The sequence below is a fragment of the Gobio gobio genome (assembly GCF_949357685.1).
Source record: "Gobio gobio genome assembly, chromosome: 17".
Taxonomy (NCBI): Eukaryota; Metazoa; Chordata; class Actinopteri; order Cypriniformes; family Gobionidae; genus Gobio; species Gobio gobio.
This window is the reverse complement of record NC_137110.1, coordinates 12,839,806-12,860,979: the sequence shown is the minus strand read 5'-3', so window position 1 is coordinate 12,860,979 and position 21,174 is coordinate 12,839,806. Positions and strand designations below refer to the sequence as shown.

Genomic DNA, 21,174 nt, shown 5'->3' with positions numbered 1-21,174 from the left:
GTTTAATAGTCTAACAGCTGTATATTTTCCATATATCACAACAACATCTACGTAAAGTGTATGACTGCATGCATGGTGATTTCTGGCTTAAATTTCCATGACATACATTATAATGAATGCTGACGTTTTTTCCTCACACCAGAATAGCCTAGCCTTCATGAGAACTAAATTCCCTGCATTCCGTAAACATTTTTTGTATTGCTCTGACTAGCCGAGGAAATCCAGATGATAGTCGTCATCTAGATGTTATTTGCGCTTAAATGCTATTTAGACAAGGAAAGGCGTGTGCATGTCTTAATTTTGATTTCAAACCCTCGGGAGATGTTTAGGTTGAGGGAGAATTGTGCAACATCACTTCCTTATGAGGTGTTCAGGCGTGTTCTGTGGGATTTGACCGTACTCTCCGTCTCATGCTAATACAAGTCGAAACTGTCCCGTGCGAAGAAACCAGTTTATCTATGAGTTTTTTTCAGGTAGGTACAACTTCTCAAGTAACCACTGTTTTCTGTGGAGTTTTTGGAATGGAGTTTGACGTTTGAGTGCTCACATTCACTCTTCACTGGACTTCAGATAAAGAGGTAAAAGGCCACAGGTGAGCCTCAGGTAAATCCACAAACTTTTTATAATTACTAATTGTAAGCTTTTTTTGTAACATTCCCGCGGCACATGTTCACTTTTAGTTAATATTCCTTTATAGCCTAAAAATGTAATAATTCCGTGACTAAAAACGAAAATCAAAGCTGGTTACACTCTGACATGTTTGTTTATCGACTGTTTTAAACGGTGCTTAAAGTTGCATATTTTTACTCAGCAAGAAATTCGGTTACAGGGAGTTTATGCAAGTTCCAATAACCTACATTACAGAGAAAATGATATATTGCGTAATTATACAGCCATTTCCCGTCTACTTAGGTGAGTAGCCTACACTTGCAAAATTTGACCATAGTAAAAAATACCAAATATGAGAACACTTTCTAGCTTTTTTATTTATCTATCGATAACACTGGTTTCTAATGCTGCCTTCACGTGCTCTCGGAATTATCGTAAATACGAGTTTCCTAGGTAAAAATTGCACATGAACGCCCTGACATTTTGAAACTTGAGTGCAATGAGCTCGTAATCACGACTTCAAAGTCGGAATTATCAAATTTCCGATAGCACGTGAAGGCAGCATACCACGTTACCACAATTTAACTAGGCTATATATGGTGTGTAACTTATAAAATGTAAACCTGGAATGCCAAGTCTCTTGGGACTTGAGCTTCAATACGCATAAATGTAAATGTAGCCTATTTTAGTGAAAACTGTTACTGTGGTATTCATTTTTGTACACTGCAAATTGTACAAAATTGAGCCTTCACAATTTGAAACAAAACCTCGAAGCATCAATTCATTTTTAAAAGTAAAATGTGTTTTAATTTCAAAACGCATTTTAATTTCAAATCTTCTCAAATTCTGAACTTCAAATCAAAGTTTATTTATTAAATGTAGACTACAACGAAACAGGCATGATTTGTGTTATAAGCAATAATGCATGCAATAATAGAGTAAGGGAGAACTTTGCAATACAATATAATCAAAATGCAAGTAACGGTCTATGAATATGTTCAGTTTAGTGAGAGCTGCATTTAGTCTTATTGCCAAGCTCCTGACAAAATAAAATGGATGGAATAGATGTTGTTCTGACATAGCAAAGAAAGCATTTAACAGTGATTGTTAATCTCTTTCATCATTTTTCCATTCAAAGGTCCTGGTTATCTTCATCATGCGTTAATAACAGCTGTGGCACCCCTTCACCTCAGGCTACATAGGACTGTGGAGATGTTCATCAGCCCCAGGACCTTGTTAAAGTGTGTCTGGTTGCAGATACATTTGACCTGTGCCCTAAAAACATGTCCTGAGATCCCACAAAGGAACATAAACTTTTCTACTGCCTACTCTGTCTCTTTTTTCCAAACTGCAAAAGCCATACAGAACATAGTTGTTAATGAAGATTTTGATGAAGTTTATTTAGCCTCTCAAAATGTTGTTGAAGCCTTGGACAAAAATCTTACTAAACTGTGGGAAATAAGAACCGGCCCATTTGGCAGTCCAGACTGTCAGACCTGTCACTGTGATATTGAGAGTGAACCAGGAGCTTCACTGGACACAGATAACCAAGTTCTTGTTTTAGAGCCTCAGGGCCATCTTGACTTCCTGTACATCTGTGGGAGCATCCAGTATGGAGTCTGTAACGTCCTTGAACTTACTGAAGGCCAAAAACCTTCTGACCCTGAATGTTTTTTCAATGAAAAAGCCAACTCGCGCTCAGATTGTCCTGACTGTCTCGCTAGTCCTCTGGGAACAAAGGTCATTGCGGTCGGAGATGGTTTTTCAACGTACTTCTTTACAGCAGCTACCATCAATACCACCATTGCTGGGGATTTCGGCAAGCTCTCTCTTTCCATTCGCCGCCTACTTGCCACAGAAAATGGTTTTGACAGCCAAGTGAAGGGTCTGACGGTTCTTCCCAAATTCCAGGATACATTTACCATTGACTACATCTATACGTTCTCCACAGTAGAATATGTGTATTTCTTATCTGTACAGTGGGAGAGCCCAGTGAAACAAAACGCCAAGTTGCAGACCCATCTTGGGCGGCTGCCGATCAAGGACAGCGAGGTGTGGATGTACAGGGAGATCGTTCTGGAATGCCGATTTGAGCCCAAGCGCAGAAGAAGGAGCTTTAGGGATGTTGTGTACAACTCGGTTCAAGCTGCTCACTTTAGTACAGTTGGAAAGGAGCTGGCTGATGACCTACATGTGAAGATGGAAAGCCCAATTCTGTATGGGGTGTTTGCTGTAACGGATCAAGAGGGGAATACTATCAGCCAGTCTGCCTTGTGCGCATTTTCAATAGACGACGTTAACCTTTCCATAGAAAAGGGGGTAGAGTCCTGCTGTTCAAGTGGGTCGGAGCAACTCTCACGGGGATTGTGCCATTTACAGTCCTGTGAAATGTGCCCACATGAGGTGAGTTTGTATTTCTCAGTGTAGCTTCTTGACAATTCACATAGTTCATAGTTACTTTGGTCTTGATTATTGAAGGAATAGTTCACCCACAAAGGAATATTCTGTCATCATTTACTCACCCTCATGTTGTTTCAAACCTGTATGAGTTTCTTTCTTCTGTTGAACAAAAGAAGATAGTTTGAAAATGTTGGTAACCATACAGTTGATGGTAGCCATTGACTTCCATAGTATTTTTTTTCCTACTATAGAAGTCAATGGCTACCATCAACAGTCTTGTTACAAACATTCTTCAAAATATCTTCTTTTTAGTACAACAGAAGAAAGAAACTCATACAGGTTTGGAACAATATGAGGGTGAGTATCCCTTTAGCAAGTCAGTGTTTCTGGTCCCGCTTTTTAGGTCTCTGGGTGAAAATTTTCAAGGTCAGTTGTATGCCCTTGCAACTACCCAGAATAGCAAATGCCTAACAACACCCTAGCAACCACCTAGCAATGTTCTAGCAACCATGCAAGCACCCTAGAAACTGCCTATCAATGCCATTCAAGGCCCTTGGCAACAACAAACACCATACCAATTGCCTAGCAACCATCTAGCAATGGCCTAGTAACCCCCAGAACACCATCTCAATGCTATAGCCAGGGTCTCAATGCCAGGGTTGCAAAAACATCATGCCAATTGCTTCTATGCCCTAGCAACCACTAGCATTTGGTTCACAATAATTTAGCAACCCCCAAAACACCACCTTGCAATGCCATAGCAACCACCCAGATCACCACTTAGGTATGCCCTAGCAACCATACAGAAACACCACAGCAAAACCATAGATATACATAATAAAGGCTAGATATCTAGATATGTCCGCGCTGTTGGCCAATGGAGGTCGATGTCCGCATCTGGCGGCCATCTTGTCACAGTCAGCTCGCTGACTCGTAACATTGTGTTTTAATGGTGCTTGCACTTTTTAAATAACCATAACTTGCTCAATTTTCTACCGATTTTCAAACTGTTTGGTTTGTTATAAATGTCATAGATGTAGTTATGACACTGCGTACTTATGAAAAATTATTCATAATTTGTTCAAGCATCCATAATTATAGCCACGTTAATAACGTTTGTAAGAAACCAAACCATTTGTAAATCCGTCAAGATTTCAGTGAGATAACAGTATTTGTGTTCATGCAGATCACTCGCCTTACATCAGGTACCACAGAGCCCTGCCTGTGACAAGATGGCCGCCGATGATGGCGTTAGAGACTCTAGCCTTTATTATTTATATCAATGCGCAAAACACCCTAACAATGATTCAGAAACACCGTAGCAACCACCTAGCAATGCAGTAGCAACCACCCAGATAAACCTAACAACACCTAACAATGCCATAGCAACCACCCAGAACACCCTAGCAATGACATAGCAACCACCCAGATTACCTTAGCAATATCCTTGCAACCCCCAAACACCCAGTATTCACTTACAGTAGCAATGCCCTAGTAACCACCTGACAATGCCCAAAACATCATAGCAATTGCCTCACAATGCCCTAGCAACCTTCAGAACACCCTAGCAACCATTCGGATCCCCCTTGCATTAATTATCAATATGAATGTTTACTTTGCCAAAGGCTGAATGAGTCATTTTAATTCGTCTACTGCCATTTTATGCTTTACCTGTTTCTCAAGACTTGTCCCCATCTTGTGTTTAGTCAAAGGGTTTATGTAATTAGTCTAGTTTATATTATACAACCTGAACCTTAAAAGGAGTGGGCCATAAAATATTTGATGGTTGGTAAAGCCACTTTCAGGAAATGACTCACGCAAACATTTGATTTTGGTTTAAACTCAAATGGGGAGCTGCACTTGCTCAGGGATCTCTGTGAGAGTCAGGCTTTATAAGACACTCTTATCGCGTGTGGATTGAGAGACTCTGTTGCGTTGTTGAATCCATGAAGTCACTTACTGTTTTGTAGATACCAGCCGCCGCATGCTCGTACATGAACTAATACGTCACTCAATACCTTACTAGTTGACTGAACTTTCTGTGGAAAACGTTTTGTGCAGAGTTTGGCTCTATCCCCCAAATCAAAGAAATGTAGTGGCAGGATGTTCAGTAGTGACGTCAACTATTTGTTTTTAACCAATAGAAACCAGATAAAAAGGGATTTGGCTGAAATAAAACAGGATTTACGAGGCAAATGTCCAGTAGTTATTGTTTTTCTAAGATTGTGCATGCATTTTAACCTGATAATTCTTGGACGTTCAACCGTGTGGAACAAACATTGTTTTTGAAATTTTATTTTGAAATAAAAAATGTTTTGCCTTCTTGTAATTACATTATATTTTACAGAATATTTTAATCCATCAATTACTTATAGTGTATGTACCAAATCATTTATTACATACATACTAGTAAGTTATTATAAATTATGATAATGACAAAAAATAGATTCTTTCCTTATTTGTACACCTTCTCAAAGAGAAATTCTGAAGAATGAGCTGATAAAAACTGTAATGCCAGACTCAATAACTGGATAAGTCAGTTACAAAAGCACATGATTCTGAATAATTTATCAACAATTCCAGCATAGTTGCTTCTCTTATGAACTATGAATTTGCCTCCTTGATGGAGGTCAAGATTTCAGCGAATAACAATAACAATTTTGATTGCACTTTATTTTACAGTATGTGCACTTGCGTGTACTTATAGTGTACTTACCTAAGAAAGTACTGGGTAATATATAAGGTAACTACATGGGTTAAGGTTAGGTTTAGGGGTACGTTTTACCTAGTTATTACCAAGTTATTGCAATTACTATAATAAGTACATGGTATGTATGTTCATGGGGAACAAGACTGTAAAATATAGTGCTACCAAAATTTCTCTCACAGCTATCATAATACTTCAGAAGAATTGTAATATCTTGCATGTGTTGTATGGGCCACTGTAATGATACTAAGGTGTTTTACAAGGTGTTTTAAGCACGGAAAACATGTCTCCTTTTATGTTCCGTGAGAGCAAGAAAGTCTGTAAAAATATATGACAACATGTGTTCCTAAGTTCATTCATTTCTACAGAAATGCAAATAAAATCCTGACTGGACAGAGTGTTACCACTGACAGGCTGCACATATCCCACAAAATCCTAATTTGGTACAAGGGTTCAAGCTTTATGGGCAGGAAATCATTTATTACTGCCAGATGGTGTCTAGAGCCTTCCGTTTACAAGTGTTGCTTCCTTTTCACTGGTTTCTGTTGCTGTGGATGCATTTTCTCTGTCACAATGCCCCCCCCCCCAACCCCCTTTTGAAGTCAGCAAAGCAAATCATAACAGAAATGGCACAGGAAATGGAAAATAAGTAAGAATGTTGATTTGAAATAGCTGTTGTGTTTCAAACAATACATTGAGCTTGACATATAGGACTGGTTTCACAAACAGGGTTTAGATTAAGCCAGGATTAGGCCTTAGTTCAAATCTTTTATAAGCGTGCCTTAGAAAAAAAATATTACTGGTGTGAATCTTGAGACAAAACAACATATTTTAAGATATGTCAGTACTTTCAGCTCAAACATGTATTAATCTGGGACTAGGCTTAAGCTTTATGAAATTGCTTTCATTTTGCTTTTCATTGTTTTCATTTTGTGAAATTGACACTTATTTTTCTGCTAAGCAACATAACATGAACACTTTTTTTTGCAGTCACAAAATATATTTTTTCATTTTGTTCTATTTTGTCTAGAATCCAGACGGTGTGAATTGCGAAGCTCTCCCCACCATGGTGGCAAAGCCTTACTACAGAGTAGACTTCTTCGATGGGAAGATGAACAATGTGCTCTTCACTTCTATTCTGGTCACCACCATTGAGACCAAGACTGTGGCACACATCGGCACGGACGATGGAAGGCTTTTGCAGGTTAATAGTGCATCACTTTTCATATACTGTGAAAAATGTTTTGCATTTTACTGAAATTCACTTACATTTTAAAGGAACACGCCGACTTTTTGGGACTTTAGCTTATTCACAGAGTTCAGAGAACACAGAGAAGTCCATGCATACCATTCTCATCTCCGTGCGTGCCATAACTCTGTCTGACGCACCGCTCCGCTAGCCTAGCTTAGCACAAAGAATGGAAGTAAACGGCTCCATCTAACCTACTGCTCAATAAGTGACAAATAACACCAACATTTTCCTTTTTATGTGTATAGTTATATTGTGTACTAAGACCAACGGAAAATGAAAAGTTGCAATTTTCTAGGCCGATATGGCTAGGAACTAGGGGTGTAACGGTACACGTATTCGTATTGAACCGTTTCGGTACAGGGCTTTCGGTACGGTGTGCGCGTGTACCGAACGGTTATGAATGCAATCTTTAACAGTTAACAGTCGCCTTTTTTACACACTTCAATCCGAGTTCCCACACGAACATATTGAGTATTCAGTCCGTTTTATCACGAAATTCAAACGATAAATGCCGTTTTAACGCTCTATAATGTGACGTGACTGATAGACGCGTATCAGTTCAACTTCAAGCGGCAGCGCGCGACACGCGAGTGAACACGATCATCTCTTCTAAAGAATAAACATAAATTAATATCTTAAGGTATGTTGAATGTGATACATTACAACTTACTGAAACGTATCATATGTTGTGTAATCACTCCATCGGAGTTTCAACCGCGGAAAGACAATAAAACAGCTTGTAAACAATGTCATGTAGAATCACGTTTACCTCAGAAGTCATTCAGTGTCCACAGCTGTGAGTTCACTAGAGAGATTAACTCTTTCACTGAATACATGCACTTTATTAGCCTATATATTTGTTATGCCTATATATTCATTATATACTACTTAGCCTGTTAGGGATGTCTTGTTTATTTAATGTATGTTTAAATAAACCTGTCATGAAAATTACAGCCACTAAATTATTATATTTCAACAACGAATTTGAGAAAAAAAATAATTATTAGATTTAGAAGTTAATGCAAAAACTGCCTTATGTGAAGCTTATGAGTGTTGATTATTATATCTAAAAATAAATAGCAAATTAATTTAGTCTAATAGTTTGGGCTCTGTTGTTAATCTTTAATAGCAATATGTAAGTATGGGCTCCCTCTATAGTTTACAGCATTATCTCTAAGAAACTTTTAGTTATAACTGAATTCATTTAAGAACAGACACAATTTTTTTCCCCATTAAACCACTGTTGAATAAAAATTTATAAAAAGCAATTTTGTAAAACTGCTGTACCGAATCCGTACGTTTTGTGTACCGTTACACCCCTACTAGGAACTATACTCTCATTCCTGCGTGGTAATCAAGGAACTTTGTGCCGTACCATGGGTACAGCAGGGCAATGATATTACGCAGCACCTGAAAATAGGCTAACTTCCGTCAACGTAACCAATGTGACAACCTGCTTGCACAGAGAGTGTGCTGGGGACTATTTTCAGGCGCTGCGTAATATCATTGCATCATCAGTTCCTTGATTACTACGCAGGAATGAGAGTATAGTTCCTAGCCATATTAGTCTAGAAAATCACAACTTTTCCTTTTGCGTCGGTCTTTGTACATGATGTAACTATACACATCACAACATGTAAATAGGAAAATGTTGGTGTTATTTTGTCACTTATTGAGCAATAGGCTAGCTGGAGCTGTTTACCTCCAGTCTTTGTGCTAAGCTAGTCTAGCGGTGGGTGTGTCAGACAGAGTTATGGCACCCACAGAGATGAGAATGAGATGTATGGACTTATCTAACTCTGGGGGATACGGTGAATAATATAAAGTCCCAAAACGTCAGTGTGTTCCTTTAATGTGGAGCTAACATAGGTGTTTTAAAGCCTTTTCAGATCTCAATCTTTCATCTCAGCCACCATAAATATCTGCAATAAGCTGTCTGAGTATTTTTTCCCCCTCTGAATCCTCTCCTTAACAGTTAATAAAAACTTTAAAGTTCATATATTTTCCTCTAATCAGTGGGCAATCTGATCATAGGCCAGGCTTTCGTTGGCTCCATATATTGGATGGTTACTATGAATAACTTTTTTCCTTTTAAGGACAAATGTCATGCATATTTCATATTTGTGTGGCTTCGACTAAGTATCATTTTGTAAGATGTGTACACAAAAACTTAAAGAACTTAGTTTACTTTTCAGGTCATTCTGAGCAGATCAGTCCCTGTAGTGTTTGCCAACTACTCTCTTGTGGAAGACGTGCAGAGAGTGTCACGAATAGCTGCCATTCGTTCTTCTGAGTCTCTGCTCTTTGTTGTTGGAAACAAGGTATGCATGTTTATTCCGTACAGTTCAAAAGCTTATCGGTCATCAGCAGAGAACTGGTTTAATGTTTAAAATGCACTAGTTTTCATCTACATTTTTCTGTTTATATCTGTCCAATGTCAATTCTGTCTCTCTTCATCCTATTTACAGCTGATCAATGTGTCTCCCAGAGGTCCAGGCTGTGCACATTTCCTCAACTGTTCAGTCTGTTTAGCGGCGCCCAAGTTTATGGGATGTAGCTGGTGTGATGGAGTCTGTTCCCAAAAGTGTGAAGATCAGTGGAGTAGCATTTCCTGCCCTCCTGTTATCACCCAGGTAACACATTGCTGTTATCACCCAGGTAACACACCCAGGTAACACACCCAGGTAACACAGTGGATTATGACGATAATTTGCCAGTAAATGTAAACTTCTGCATTTCATCATGTTTGCATTTGTCATTATATACTATGAAGTGTGTACTGATAAAATCACATTAGTCATATTAGGCCAGGGGTGTGTTAACAACCACAGTTCTTGTTGGACTCTCACCCTTGTCTCACTGGATGGAATGCCATTTTTGGCTGTGGAGTCATTGAGTCAAAAGGAACTTTAATTTTGTACTATATCAAAGTCCCCCTCAGGGCAGCTATTTTGGGCATTTAAGACCAAGTCCTATCTATTTGAATGGCGGAATCCCAAATGCCACATAAATGTTGTTTTTTATGCTCAAATTGCATTAAAAAAGCTTATTTTTCAGGCTAGACCAGCCAATGCGCATGTGCAGTCATAAGAACTTGAGCTTCTTACGGTAGCTGCAGTGACGCTATGACTTTAGCAATCAATGATTAGCTCTTTTACTTAGAAGGCAGGACTATTCCGACATATTGAGCGTTGCAGTTTCATAAATAATTCATAAGTAATAGGAGTGAACCGTCTTTCTATATTTATAGTCTTTGACTATATACAACATTTTAGAATAGTAAAGTCATCAAAACTGAAATAGCACAAATGCAAGTATGAAAATTATGCAATGACTTTGTTTATTTAAAGTTTTATATTAAGTACGTGGCTGATTCAAAATACATATTTCAGTCCTTTTGTTTATTGTTACATAGTGACTATTATTAGCTTTATGCACAACCCTAAAACACATTTTTTTTGTACTATTGTTTTCAGTTTTTCCCCAGCACAGTGCCCTCAAATGGTAAGAGTGACCTCACTCTCTGCGGCTGGAACTTCCAATCAGCTTCCCGACCCGCCATCACTCAAACCTCTCATCAGGTTAAAGTGGGAAACAACAGCTGCACTGTTATACCAGAGAAAAGCAGTAGCTCCCAGTAAGTAACACACACATTTTAGTTTCCCCACAAAAAGTTTTGACAAATAAATGTTTTTTTCTACTGAAACAGGAAGCTGTGGCAGGGGTGTATCAAAGCATATATATATATTTTGTCAGATAACCAATATTCAGGTCAAACAAACTTATGTATAATATTTAGGAACCGATAAAACATTTATTTCTCAACCGGGTCAACAAACAAGTGTTTTTGTGTGGGCAGGAGTTCTTTCCAAGCAGTGGAGGTTCCCCTCTGGCCCCCATAAATTTTGAATTATATCGCACCAAACAATTATCTGAAACTGGTTGCAATGTGCAGTTTTTGCTGTGGCGGTATGTGATGAAAAGAGTACTTTATTGTGTCATAACCAATAACCAATGCAGAGAAGCAATGAGGAGGCTGCGTGCTGTGGCGCGCAAGTAGTCTGTTTATGAATGATTCGTCACTCAGTCTACATTCGCTCAAATAGTTGTAAAACACGGGCTATAATGGTTGCTACGCATTTGATTATAGATAAAATAAGCTCTCTTTATACACGCTGTGTTGTGTGTAACTTCACCTATACGCAGCAGTGATACTGTAGATTAGTTTTACTGACTTGACGACTTTGAATTCAGTTCAGTCATTTCGTTCATTTAAACATACTGGTAGTTGAAACATTTTTTTCAATGGCTAATTTCTCAGAACACATCCACATGTAATCTTTGATCATATTCCGAATTAGGACGATGCAGCCAAAGATAAATTTTGACCAATGCAATGAAAGAACCGTTCATGTGCCACTATGACAGAGACTTGTTTCACCACAGAGATAGGCATACCCGAGAAAAGATACAGAAAATAATATAATTTCAGGCTTGTTCACATATAGCGAGAAATAATATTTTATCCAATTGTCCAGTGTTGCTTATAGAATATTAGATGTTTGTTTTTATGCCAATGCTAACTTTGCGAAGAGTCCGCTAACAGAGAGCAGGTAGGCTACAAAACATATAAAATAAATGGTTTAGTTTTACATTTATAAATTGAGCATACATGATCATATTACAGATACATTACTTTTCAAATAAATAAATTTACTTGAAATTATTTTACCTCACGTGTAGAGACTGCAGAGTGATACAGTACGAGACCAAATAAAAAAGACTTTCAGTAATCCGGAAAATAAGTTAAAAGAAAATAAAAACACCTAATGTAACTCACCCTCGTGTTGTTCCAAAAACCTGTATCAGTTAGAATGTCGTTAACCAAACCATTTCCGTGCTTCTTAGTTAGAATGTCCATAAAATTCAAGATATGTGGCAAAAATGCCCCTGTTTGAGTTTTAGTCTCAGAGCTCACCCGGGTCCGCGTGACAACTTTCACATTACCAATTATTCTAACTAAATGATGTTTTATTAACAAGGTTCGGGAGAAGAACATTCAGATAATTGACACAGGTGGAGAGCACTCAGCTAAGCAACAATAGAGGTATATATACACGCAGCAGTCCTACCTCCGTTTGTTGACAGTTCTCAGCAACCCTTCCACCACCCCTTCGCCACACCTTTTAACTCTAAAACCACTTACATATACGGGCCTAATTCCGAGCTCGAAGCCCTCCCCCCGGACAGCACGCCAAATACGCATTGAATTTCTCTCTATAAATGATATGTGAGTGCGAACTCGTGAAACTGGCAGTGTAAAAACGCCCTCACATTTACATCATGATATAGACTACAGTATAAGCAATAGGCTATAACATGAGTAACGAGTGCAATATCACACAAGTTCTGTTTTTCCACCCAGAATAGCATGAGTGCAAATGTGAAACTGATCTTATACAACAGTTTAATAAAATAAATAAGTTAATATTGTGTTCAACATGAGAAAGTCATATTTGGAACGACATGGTGAGTAAATGGTGATAGAATGTTCATTTTTAGGTGAACTACCTATTTAACTACTGGTTAAGATAAATGTTTACGTGTGCCCCCTAAAAGCACAAGTGGCCTCTGCCTGGCCCCCCTAGTTACCATGGTCTAGAACCGCCACTGTTTCCAAGCACAAGCTTAATTACAACTTAGTACAGACCAGATACAGGTGAGCAAGAATTTCATAAAATGCTCAAATGTATATAGCACTAAAAAAGGTTCCCCTATGATTACAGGCCAATAACCATTTTTGGTGCCATATAGAACCTTTTTTTTTTTAGAGTGTATAAGAGGCAGTGAAATGCACTGATAAACATGGACTAAAACTTTTTAATTTTATCCCAACACACATACATACATATGTGTTTTATCAATGTTATTTTTGCTTTATTTACTATACTATTATAGTATTTATGAATATTTTGAATTAGATTTTATGGTTATATTGTCAGTTTTCAATTAATGCATTTTTTTCAAATTTTAGTAATTTATTTTTGGTTTAAGTTTTATATACTTTGTAATGTGTGTAGTTTTTATCAATTAAAAAAAATCAGTTAGTAGTTTAAAAAAAAAGTTTTTCATTTATTGTTTATATGGTATTTTATTTCAGCCACATTTCAAAAAACGAAATGTAATAGTTTATCTATTCATGAATGTTATTTTTCATTTTTCTCTCAGGCTGGTGTGTAGGATTGATGGTGATGTGTCAGGCCTGGAGCAAAGTGTTGATATCTCAATGGAAGTGAATGAAAAAAGTGTGGGAAGTGGATACTTCATCTTTGGGAACGCTAGCATACAAGGCTTCAGTTTTGTGGTAAGGATCAAAACATTCTCAATCGTTAATTACTCCACTTTATTATGTAAAGTTATTATGTAGGATTTTGCAGTTTTAGATTGATAAAACTCATATCTTCCATCAGACCCCAGAAATCACAGATATCAATCCGAGCTTTGGACCTAAGATTGGGGGAACCCTGGTCACTCTGTCAGGAAAACATCTGGATGCTGGTGGAAGCAGAACGGTCAGCCTTGGAGACAGAATTTGCCCTGTTGAAAGGTTATTGTGCCAGGTTATGGAATTCACTGTTTAACAGTTATAAGTCATGGTTTAGAAATATAATAGGGATGCAAGTACTTCATTTTTACTTCGTATTTCACTTTCTGAGTATTTTCCTCCTGTTGTTTCTCCACAGTTTCTCCAGCGATGGAACTTCTATCATTTGCAGGTCTGAAGGTGTTGAGGAGACTTCAGAAGTAGATGTGAAGGTTGTAATTGATGAATCAACTATTTCATCCACAAAAACATTTAGCTACTTGGTGAATCCTGAGGTGACGGACGTGAAGCCCAACTGTGGGTTTAAAAGGTGAGTCAAAACATTCAGTTTTTCTTTTGTCATCCATTTAATGGGGTCTTTAACAGTAAATGATGTGAAAGGCCATTCAATTGTTCGCTATGTATTTTTTGGGATGCTGCTACAATGAAGAGGATCAAAAATAACCATCACTGGGCAGAATCTGGACTCTGTTTCCCAGGCTGTCATTAACTACAGGGTCAACAACACAAGACCAGTGCAAACCGTAGGACTCGTTTATATTTTGAAGAGCCATGTTTAATAATAGAGAATATGTTTCCACTTATTGGATAATGTCACCTCCTTAGGTGTGTGTTGGTCAAAGGAATCCCACCCAGATGGAGTGTACAACCCCAGTATGTGAGGAGTCGACAGGAATCCTCTCTGTGGATTTGGATGGAGCCAAGGAACTCCTGTCTCTGGCTTTTACCTGCCATGCTAATGGGGAACCCATCCCGTTTGAAACAGACCGCAATGTGCTTGAGCTCAAGCAAGGGCAGGACGAAGTCTCATTGCATGTGCGTCTCAGTGCATATATTATATATGTGGTTATATACGTCTTACATAGCCAGACCTTTAACAAAAAATTTTACGGTCTGACCAGGCCACATTTTCACATTTTGTTTTTGTTAAATATTGATATTAAAAAATATATATTTTAAGTATTTATAGTACTATGTTTTATAATTTTTAATTAATAATAATATATTTTTTTTATGTTTTTGAACCAAAGCTTCATTTATTTGATAAAAAATACAGTAAAACAAGTAATTATGTCAAATATTATTACCATTTAAAATAACAGTTTTCTATTTTAGTATATTTTAAAATGTGTTTTGTAATAATAAATTTAACTCTCTTCATTTTTGGGGGGGCCAAAATAAATATAATGGACTGACATGAGATGAAAACAATACAATAAATTATTTATTAAATTAAAATGATGACTAAAACTGTGTAAAAATGAATGCTGGTTCGAAGTCATAATTGCATTTACAATATCAATCAAATAATTAGACTTAAAAATAACAAAATGTTTTGTATTATAATCTAATCAATTGCTTGTTTTTATCCCAGCACAAAAAACTAACCCTAGTGTCCGGTTGCATGGAAATCAAAATGACAATTAATGGAGTGGATTGCAAAGCTACAGTTCTGGACAATGAGATCACCTGCCGGATCCCCAAAAATCTGACAATCCCTAGCAAGGGGGCGACAGTCAAGGTCAGAGTCTGTAGTCTATTGAATTCAGCTTTGATACGTTTAAACTGGCTCCGCATTTCATTCATGATGCACTGCTCTTCCACTTTGTTTTTCTCAGGTGTTAGTGAATGGAGAAGAATATGACATTGGAGTGGTAGTTACTACAAAGAACAATTTTATTTTGGCCATGGTGCTGGGCATTATAGCTGCAGTTGGCGTGGGGGCAGTTCTGGCCTACGTAGGCATGGCACATGAGCGCAAGAGAAAGAAAGGTAAGGATAACTTGTTGGTCCCAAGAACAAAGCGAAAGGCCCTTTACTATATGAAAAATGTATGTCAAATTTGGTGAATATGAATGTAAAAATTAAAAAACAAACATTTTGTTTGGTTGGCAGCTGCACTTGCTCAGGTTCGATTATCCATGCATTCATCTCGCACGGCAGTGGAGAATTATGACAGATCCCCTGATGGTGACTACAGAAGAGGTGAGAAAACCTTTGAAAACAGTGAGACAGGCAATAAAATATACCTATAATTTAAGGAGTATATAGCATCTTTATAAAGAGCATGCATCCACCTCAGTGAGCATAAATTGTGTCCTGTAGGTCTGGCAGCTTCTCTATTCCAAGGCTCGAGCACAACGTTCTCCAGTCCTACGATGGACTCTGCAGCAGCTCCTTTGATGTCATCTCAGACGCTCTCTATGTCTGTCCTCCGGCCAAATATATTGGAGGAGGTGAAGAATGTTTTGATCCCACCCAAGAAAGTCAAAATCCAGCATGACCAAATCATTGGAAAAGGTAAATGTCTTAGGGCACCAGCAATCCATCTGCCTTTGGTACATTATTTTCCATCTTTCTCTTATTTAATAATACATCCTCATCTCAAACCTCAATACTCATCTCAAATCTTTCTCAGGTCATTTTGGAACAGTGTATCATGGATATCTCATAGATAGTGATGACAAAGAGATTCACTGTGCTGTCAAGTCACTCAACAGTAAGTAAATGAACACTTTTAGATTGAGGTGCACCAATATTAAAATTGTGGCTGAAAAAATAAGATACATTTATATATATTTTATGTTAAGTGTTACAACGAAATAATCTAAAATGTGAAAAGTGAATTCAGGCATTATAATATACAGAATAAAAATTTGCTAAATATTGCATTTAACATTGTTATTAAAGAGTAACTTTAAGTGTGTTAGTTATCAATTATCAACCATTATATATCTCACATTGACCGATATCAATAAATTCAAAAATCTTTGATATCAGCTGATAATCATTGTTGTACAAATAAATGATGCATGCCCAGTTTTAAAGTATTTTAGTAAGCTTATAAAAATACATATCGTAACTTTTCAAAAGACAAACAAAGTGACATTACAGTTGACATTCCAACATGTGACCTGACTATTATGGAAAAGACAACTGCAAATATGCATTTCTTATTCTTTCTCGAAAGGGATCACTGATATGGAGGAGGTGGAGCAGTTTTTAAGAGAAGGAATCATTATGAAGGCCTTCCACCACCCCCATGTCCTGTCTCTCCTGGGCATTGTGCTTCCCAGTGATGGCCTTCCCTTGGTGATCCTGCCATACATGAAACATGGAGACCTCCGGCATTTCATCCGCTCCGCACAGAGGGTAAGCACATTCATTTCCTAATTTCCTACTACAAATCAATGTCTGTAACAACATACCGTATCTTAACCCTGAATCAGAATTGATAGGTTGATGACTCAAAACTTGTGTGGTCGGAAGGTATTGTCATCATTTACAGGGGCTAGTCAGTGATTTTATTGCCGTCCGTCTCCCACCACCCGCGTAAAAATCCCTGGCCGAATTACCTACTGTTTTAGACAAGCACCGAGGTCGTGTGGTAATTTAATTGCTGTCCGAATCTGAAATTTCAAGAATATATCACTTCAAAATTCACTGTTTATATCCTTTTTGACCACTGCAGAGCACCGTACGGTTGCGCTTCGCTGTAATTTGGATGCATTTCTAGACTTGTATTTCTTTAAATGCTGGCAAGTATTTTCAAGAGCAATATATTTCAACACCACTCAAAATATAAAAGGAAGAAAAGCACATAAACATTTGAATTGGGCCGTTATTTACGGCAGCATTTATTCTTATCATACCAAGCATATATTTTATTTACAACATATAATCATGTTATGGACCACAATGCACAAGGTTAAATCACTGAGGTGGCTGCACATTTATTTTTACGGACTTCCACGTGAGAAATAAAGGCGAACGGCGCATGACATATGTCACGACCAAACGTTAGCGATTGGTTATGGCAGATCCAGAGTGGCTCTGGGCAGATCCAATAGTTTTAAACTTCAAAAGAGTACCCGCCTTCAAGTAAACGCTTGTCAATGGAGAGTGGCCAGAATTTATGCTCTGTATGTTAAGATGAATTTTTTTTTAGCCTGGTCTGCCTCAGCGGTCTAATGGCACTCGTCAATGTCAAAATGATTGAGATGGCCAATCAAATCAAAGTAGGCCGGGTTTACATTCTCTTTTGGCTCGTGCACAGTCTTTACACAGAGGAGCGCATCAATATATCGCTTAATGGAGTTGCGGAGACTCTATTCTTTCCGGTGAAATCACAAAACAAAATGCACACAAACGTGTCCCTGCTCTTAATATACAATCATTGAACATCTTTGATTTTAATGAAGAAAAAAACTATATGAGGGCGGATTAGAGCCTGGAACCTTTGACACAGTTTACAAAAATTCTACCACCAGACAACTAGGGAATTCGAATGTTAATAGCAGATCTATGCATTTATTCACTAACAGGAAAAATCGCAAGACCAACAATATTTTTGACGCAAATTAATGCAAATATTACTTGCAAATAGTCCCAAAATGATTATTTCCCAACTAGAATTAGACCTAGAATTTTGTTAACTGTTCTGGTTCTTTATGCTTTATAAAAATAAAAAAATTGGTCCCCCCAATGGTTCGGCCTTAACTCAAACCCAGCTCAACCCTAACCCCATTGTTAAGCCTCAGTTTAACCCTAAAAGGTTATTGGTCGATAGGAATCTTGCTCCAGAACCAACATGGGTGTTTATCCAGAAACATTTTAATGCTTATAAAATCAGGTAACCTTACTAAAATGTTACACTGAAAAATGCCTTGTGTAAAAATATATCCTTCATGTTCAGAGTCCCACAGTGAAGGACCTGATTGGCTTCGGGCTTCAAGTTGCCAAAGGAATGGAGTATCTTGCAAACAAGAAATTTGTGCACAGAGACCTTGCTGCACGTAACTGCATGTAAGTAACCGGCAACCTTATTTATCATAATGTATCTAGTAAAGTATGTAAACGACAAACTGTAATTAACAGCCTTTTTTTTGTTGTTCTGCCAAAGTACAAGTATGGACAAATACGTTTCTAACGAATATAATCAAACTGCTTTTCCTAGGCTGGATGAGACCTTTACAGTGAAGGTGGCTGACTTTGGCATGGCACGAGATGTCTATGATAAGGAATACTACAGCATCCAGGACAGCAAAAAAGCAAAGCTGCCAGTCAAATGGATGGCTTTAGAAAGTCTGCAGACACAGAAATTCACCACTAAATCAGATGTGGTAAGTCTAAACGTGGAAACGTTTCAAGAATCACATTTTTAAAATACACATGAATAATTGGGTTAATCAGAATCGGGATAAAAATAATAATGTTTATGCAAATGTATTAAATGGAGGAATTTCTATTTCAGCAAGTAGGTATGACGCTACATTGCTTGTATACAAATGTATGTATTTTATTTCCTCTAGTGGTCTTTTGGAGTGTTGATGTGGGAGATGATGACAAGAGGGGCCAGTCCGTATCCTGATGTGGACCCTTATGACATTACAACATATCTGATGCAAGGCCGTCGACTGCTACAGCCACAATTCTGCTTTGATTCCCTGTATGTTTTTACGTGTATTTACCTGCCGTTCATTTTAAAGAGGACATTTCATGTGGAATCAAAAATGTTTTTGTTGTTGACGTCAACACCCATTTTGCATTCAGAAAATTACCCAATCACTTTGAAATAATGAGAAAGCAGAATAAATTATATTAATCCTAAACACCGACCTAATGTTAAGAGTAAAATGTCAAAAAATAGTAATAAAAAAGTGAATTATTGTACACTTTAGTATAAAATTATTAAATACTATAGAGTATAAATTACATACTATAAATTATTATATACAATTTTTGGGGCATTTTAATATCTATTGCAACACAACAATAAATGAGTGTATATTGGATGATGTATTTTGTATTTTAGGTGGTCCATCCTGATGCAGTGCTGGCATCCTGAGCCTGAGAAGAGACCAGGTTTCCCTACACTCGTGCAAGCTATTCAAGAGATCCACTCCAACCTAGAGGGGGAGCATTACATCAACCTTCAGATCACCTACGTGAATCTAGACCAGCCCCGGCCCTACTCCTCACTCTCCCCGGCCCCACCAGCGCATTCGGACCACTCTTCTTCCACCTGACCCTGGTCCCAAATGAAGTCTGAGCTGCCTTCATCCAACAGCTCATATAGTCCTGTGAAGTTTGAGAACCAAAGAGCATGCACTGAAGATTATCTGATGTATTTGGAGAATCCCAATGTGTGTCCAGCCAAAGACAATGCACATTCTTTGTGTGCCTCTGTAATGGTCATGCTTTTGTGAACTGGTTGCACACCCGAATTGGTGTCTTGTCTTTGGGATTTTAACAATCCCTGGGCAAGTGCACTTTTTAAATGAATGCAAGTCTTTTGTTGTGTTATGTTGATTGTCAGGTTTTTTTATATATATTTTTAAAGCACATGGAATTGTTTCTTACTCTTGAATCAACTGAATCATCTGTTATTGCTCATGCTTTACAGTGCAACACTGTTCTATCCAGATACAATGCGATACGATTCTATCAACAAGCCATTTTTATGAGTAAAATAATCAATATCATATATGAGCAATATGATTACTTGAAATATGGTTCCATCCCTTTCATTCTACTACTTTTTTTTGGTTGATATTTTGGTCAGTGTAAATAAAGAGTTCAAACAGTAATGTTGTTGACATTAAATTACAAACTATTTTAAAATTCTTGCATAATTATTATAAATTAAGTTTTAATGATCTTACAAAAGTTGTACAAAATTCTTTTGTCATTCTTTGAGACTATAGGCTAACGTTACCCAACTAACAGGGAATGTTCTCAGAACTTTGGCTAATGTTCTGAAAGGTTCTGAAGTTATGAACAAACATAGAATGTTCATTCTAAATGATCTGGTCTTTAGTAATGCTCTCAAAACGTTAGCACAAAACATTCGTTTTTTTCCCCCCTAAATGTTTTAGCTGGATGTTTGTCTAACATTTTTTAAACTAATTGATTCAACATTAAAAAGTAACATCCATAATGTTTGAAGAATAAACTGTAATGTTCCCTTAACGGTCATGTAACGTAACCAACAAAAATGTTAAAACATAACAAATAAAAAACTGGACGTTTTGAACGTTCAGAGAACATGTAGAAATGAAAGGTTTACATAACTTACCCTGTTGAAAAAAAAAAGAAAAAAAAATCTGCATATTCTGGTTAGGTATGTTTTGAAGCATGACGGCTGGTTTGAGCTGGTTTAAGATGGTCCTATAAGAAACTAGCTCCAGCCCAGGACCAGCTTAAACCAGCTCATGACTAGCTAAGGACCAGCATAAACCAGCTCAAACCAACTGCCATGCTTCAAAACATAATTAGCTTATAGGCTACTGTTTTGTTTGTTTTTTAACAGGGTATAGACATTTGGGAACCTTTGCGTAATATATATATATATATATATATATATATATATATATATATATATATATATATATATATATATATATATATATATATATATATATATATATATATATATATATATATATAATTTGTTAGCAGGGTAGGCCTAGGCCTACAGGTTAACTGAAAGCTAAAATTCGATCAAAATGGTGGACAACTTGTTTTTACTCAATTTAAATAATTTTTTTGCTCTTTAATCTTTAACAAACAATGGTTGGTTCTAGTAAAAATATCAGGTTG

General features: G+C 37.3%; 1 protein-coding gene across 1 annotated transcript; it reads left to right on the top strand.

Moving 5' to 3' along the window:
- Window positions 1-361: 361 nt before the first annotated feature.
- mst1ra (macrophage stimulating 1 receptor a) lies at window positions 362-20,235 on the top strand. Its single transcript, XM_079841878.1, has 21 exons — window positions 362-603; window positions 1,748-3,012; window positions 6,747-6,920; window positions 9,164-9,289; window positions 9,437-9,601; window positions 10,445-10,605; window positions 13,197-13,332; window positions 13,439-13,575; window positions 13,712-13,882; window positions 14,003-14,096; window positions 14,179-14,388; window positions 14,948-15,094; window positions 15,192-15,345; window positions 15,469-15,558; window positions 15,679-15,873; window positions 15,992-16,072; window positions 16,544-16,725; window positions 18,269-18,378; window positions 18,530-18,695; window positions 18,885-19,021; window positions 19,388-20,235. The coding sequence occupies exons 2-21, from the start codon at window positions 1,822-1,824 to the stop codon at window positions 19,599-19,601; spliced, it is 4,041 nt and encodes a 1,346-aa protein (XP_079698004.1). The 5' UTR covers window positions 362-603; window positions 1,748-1,821; the 3' UTR covers window positions 19,602-20,235.
- Window positions 20,236-21,174: the final 939 nt, after the last annotated feature.

Coding starts and splice junctions, on each gene's coding strand:
- mst1ra (XM_079841878.1), top strand. CDS start 1,822: ATGTTCATCAGCCCCAGGACCTTGTTAAAGTGTGTCTGGTTGCAGATA. Junction 13,576..13,711: donor AGAATTTGCCCTGTTGAAAG/GTTATTGTGCCA, acceptor GTTTCTCCACAG/TTTCTCCAGCGATGGAACTT. Junction 18,379..18,529: donor CTTGCTGCACGTAACTGCAT/GTAAGTAACCGG, acceptor TGCTTTTCCTAG/GCTGGATGAGACCTTTACAG.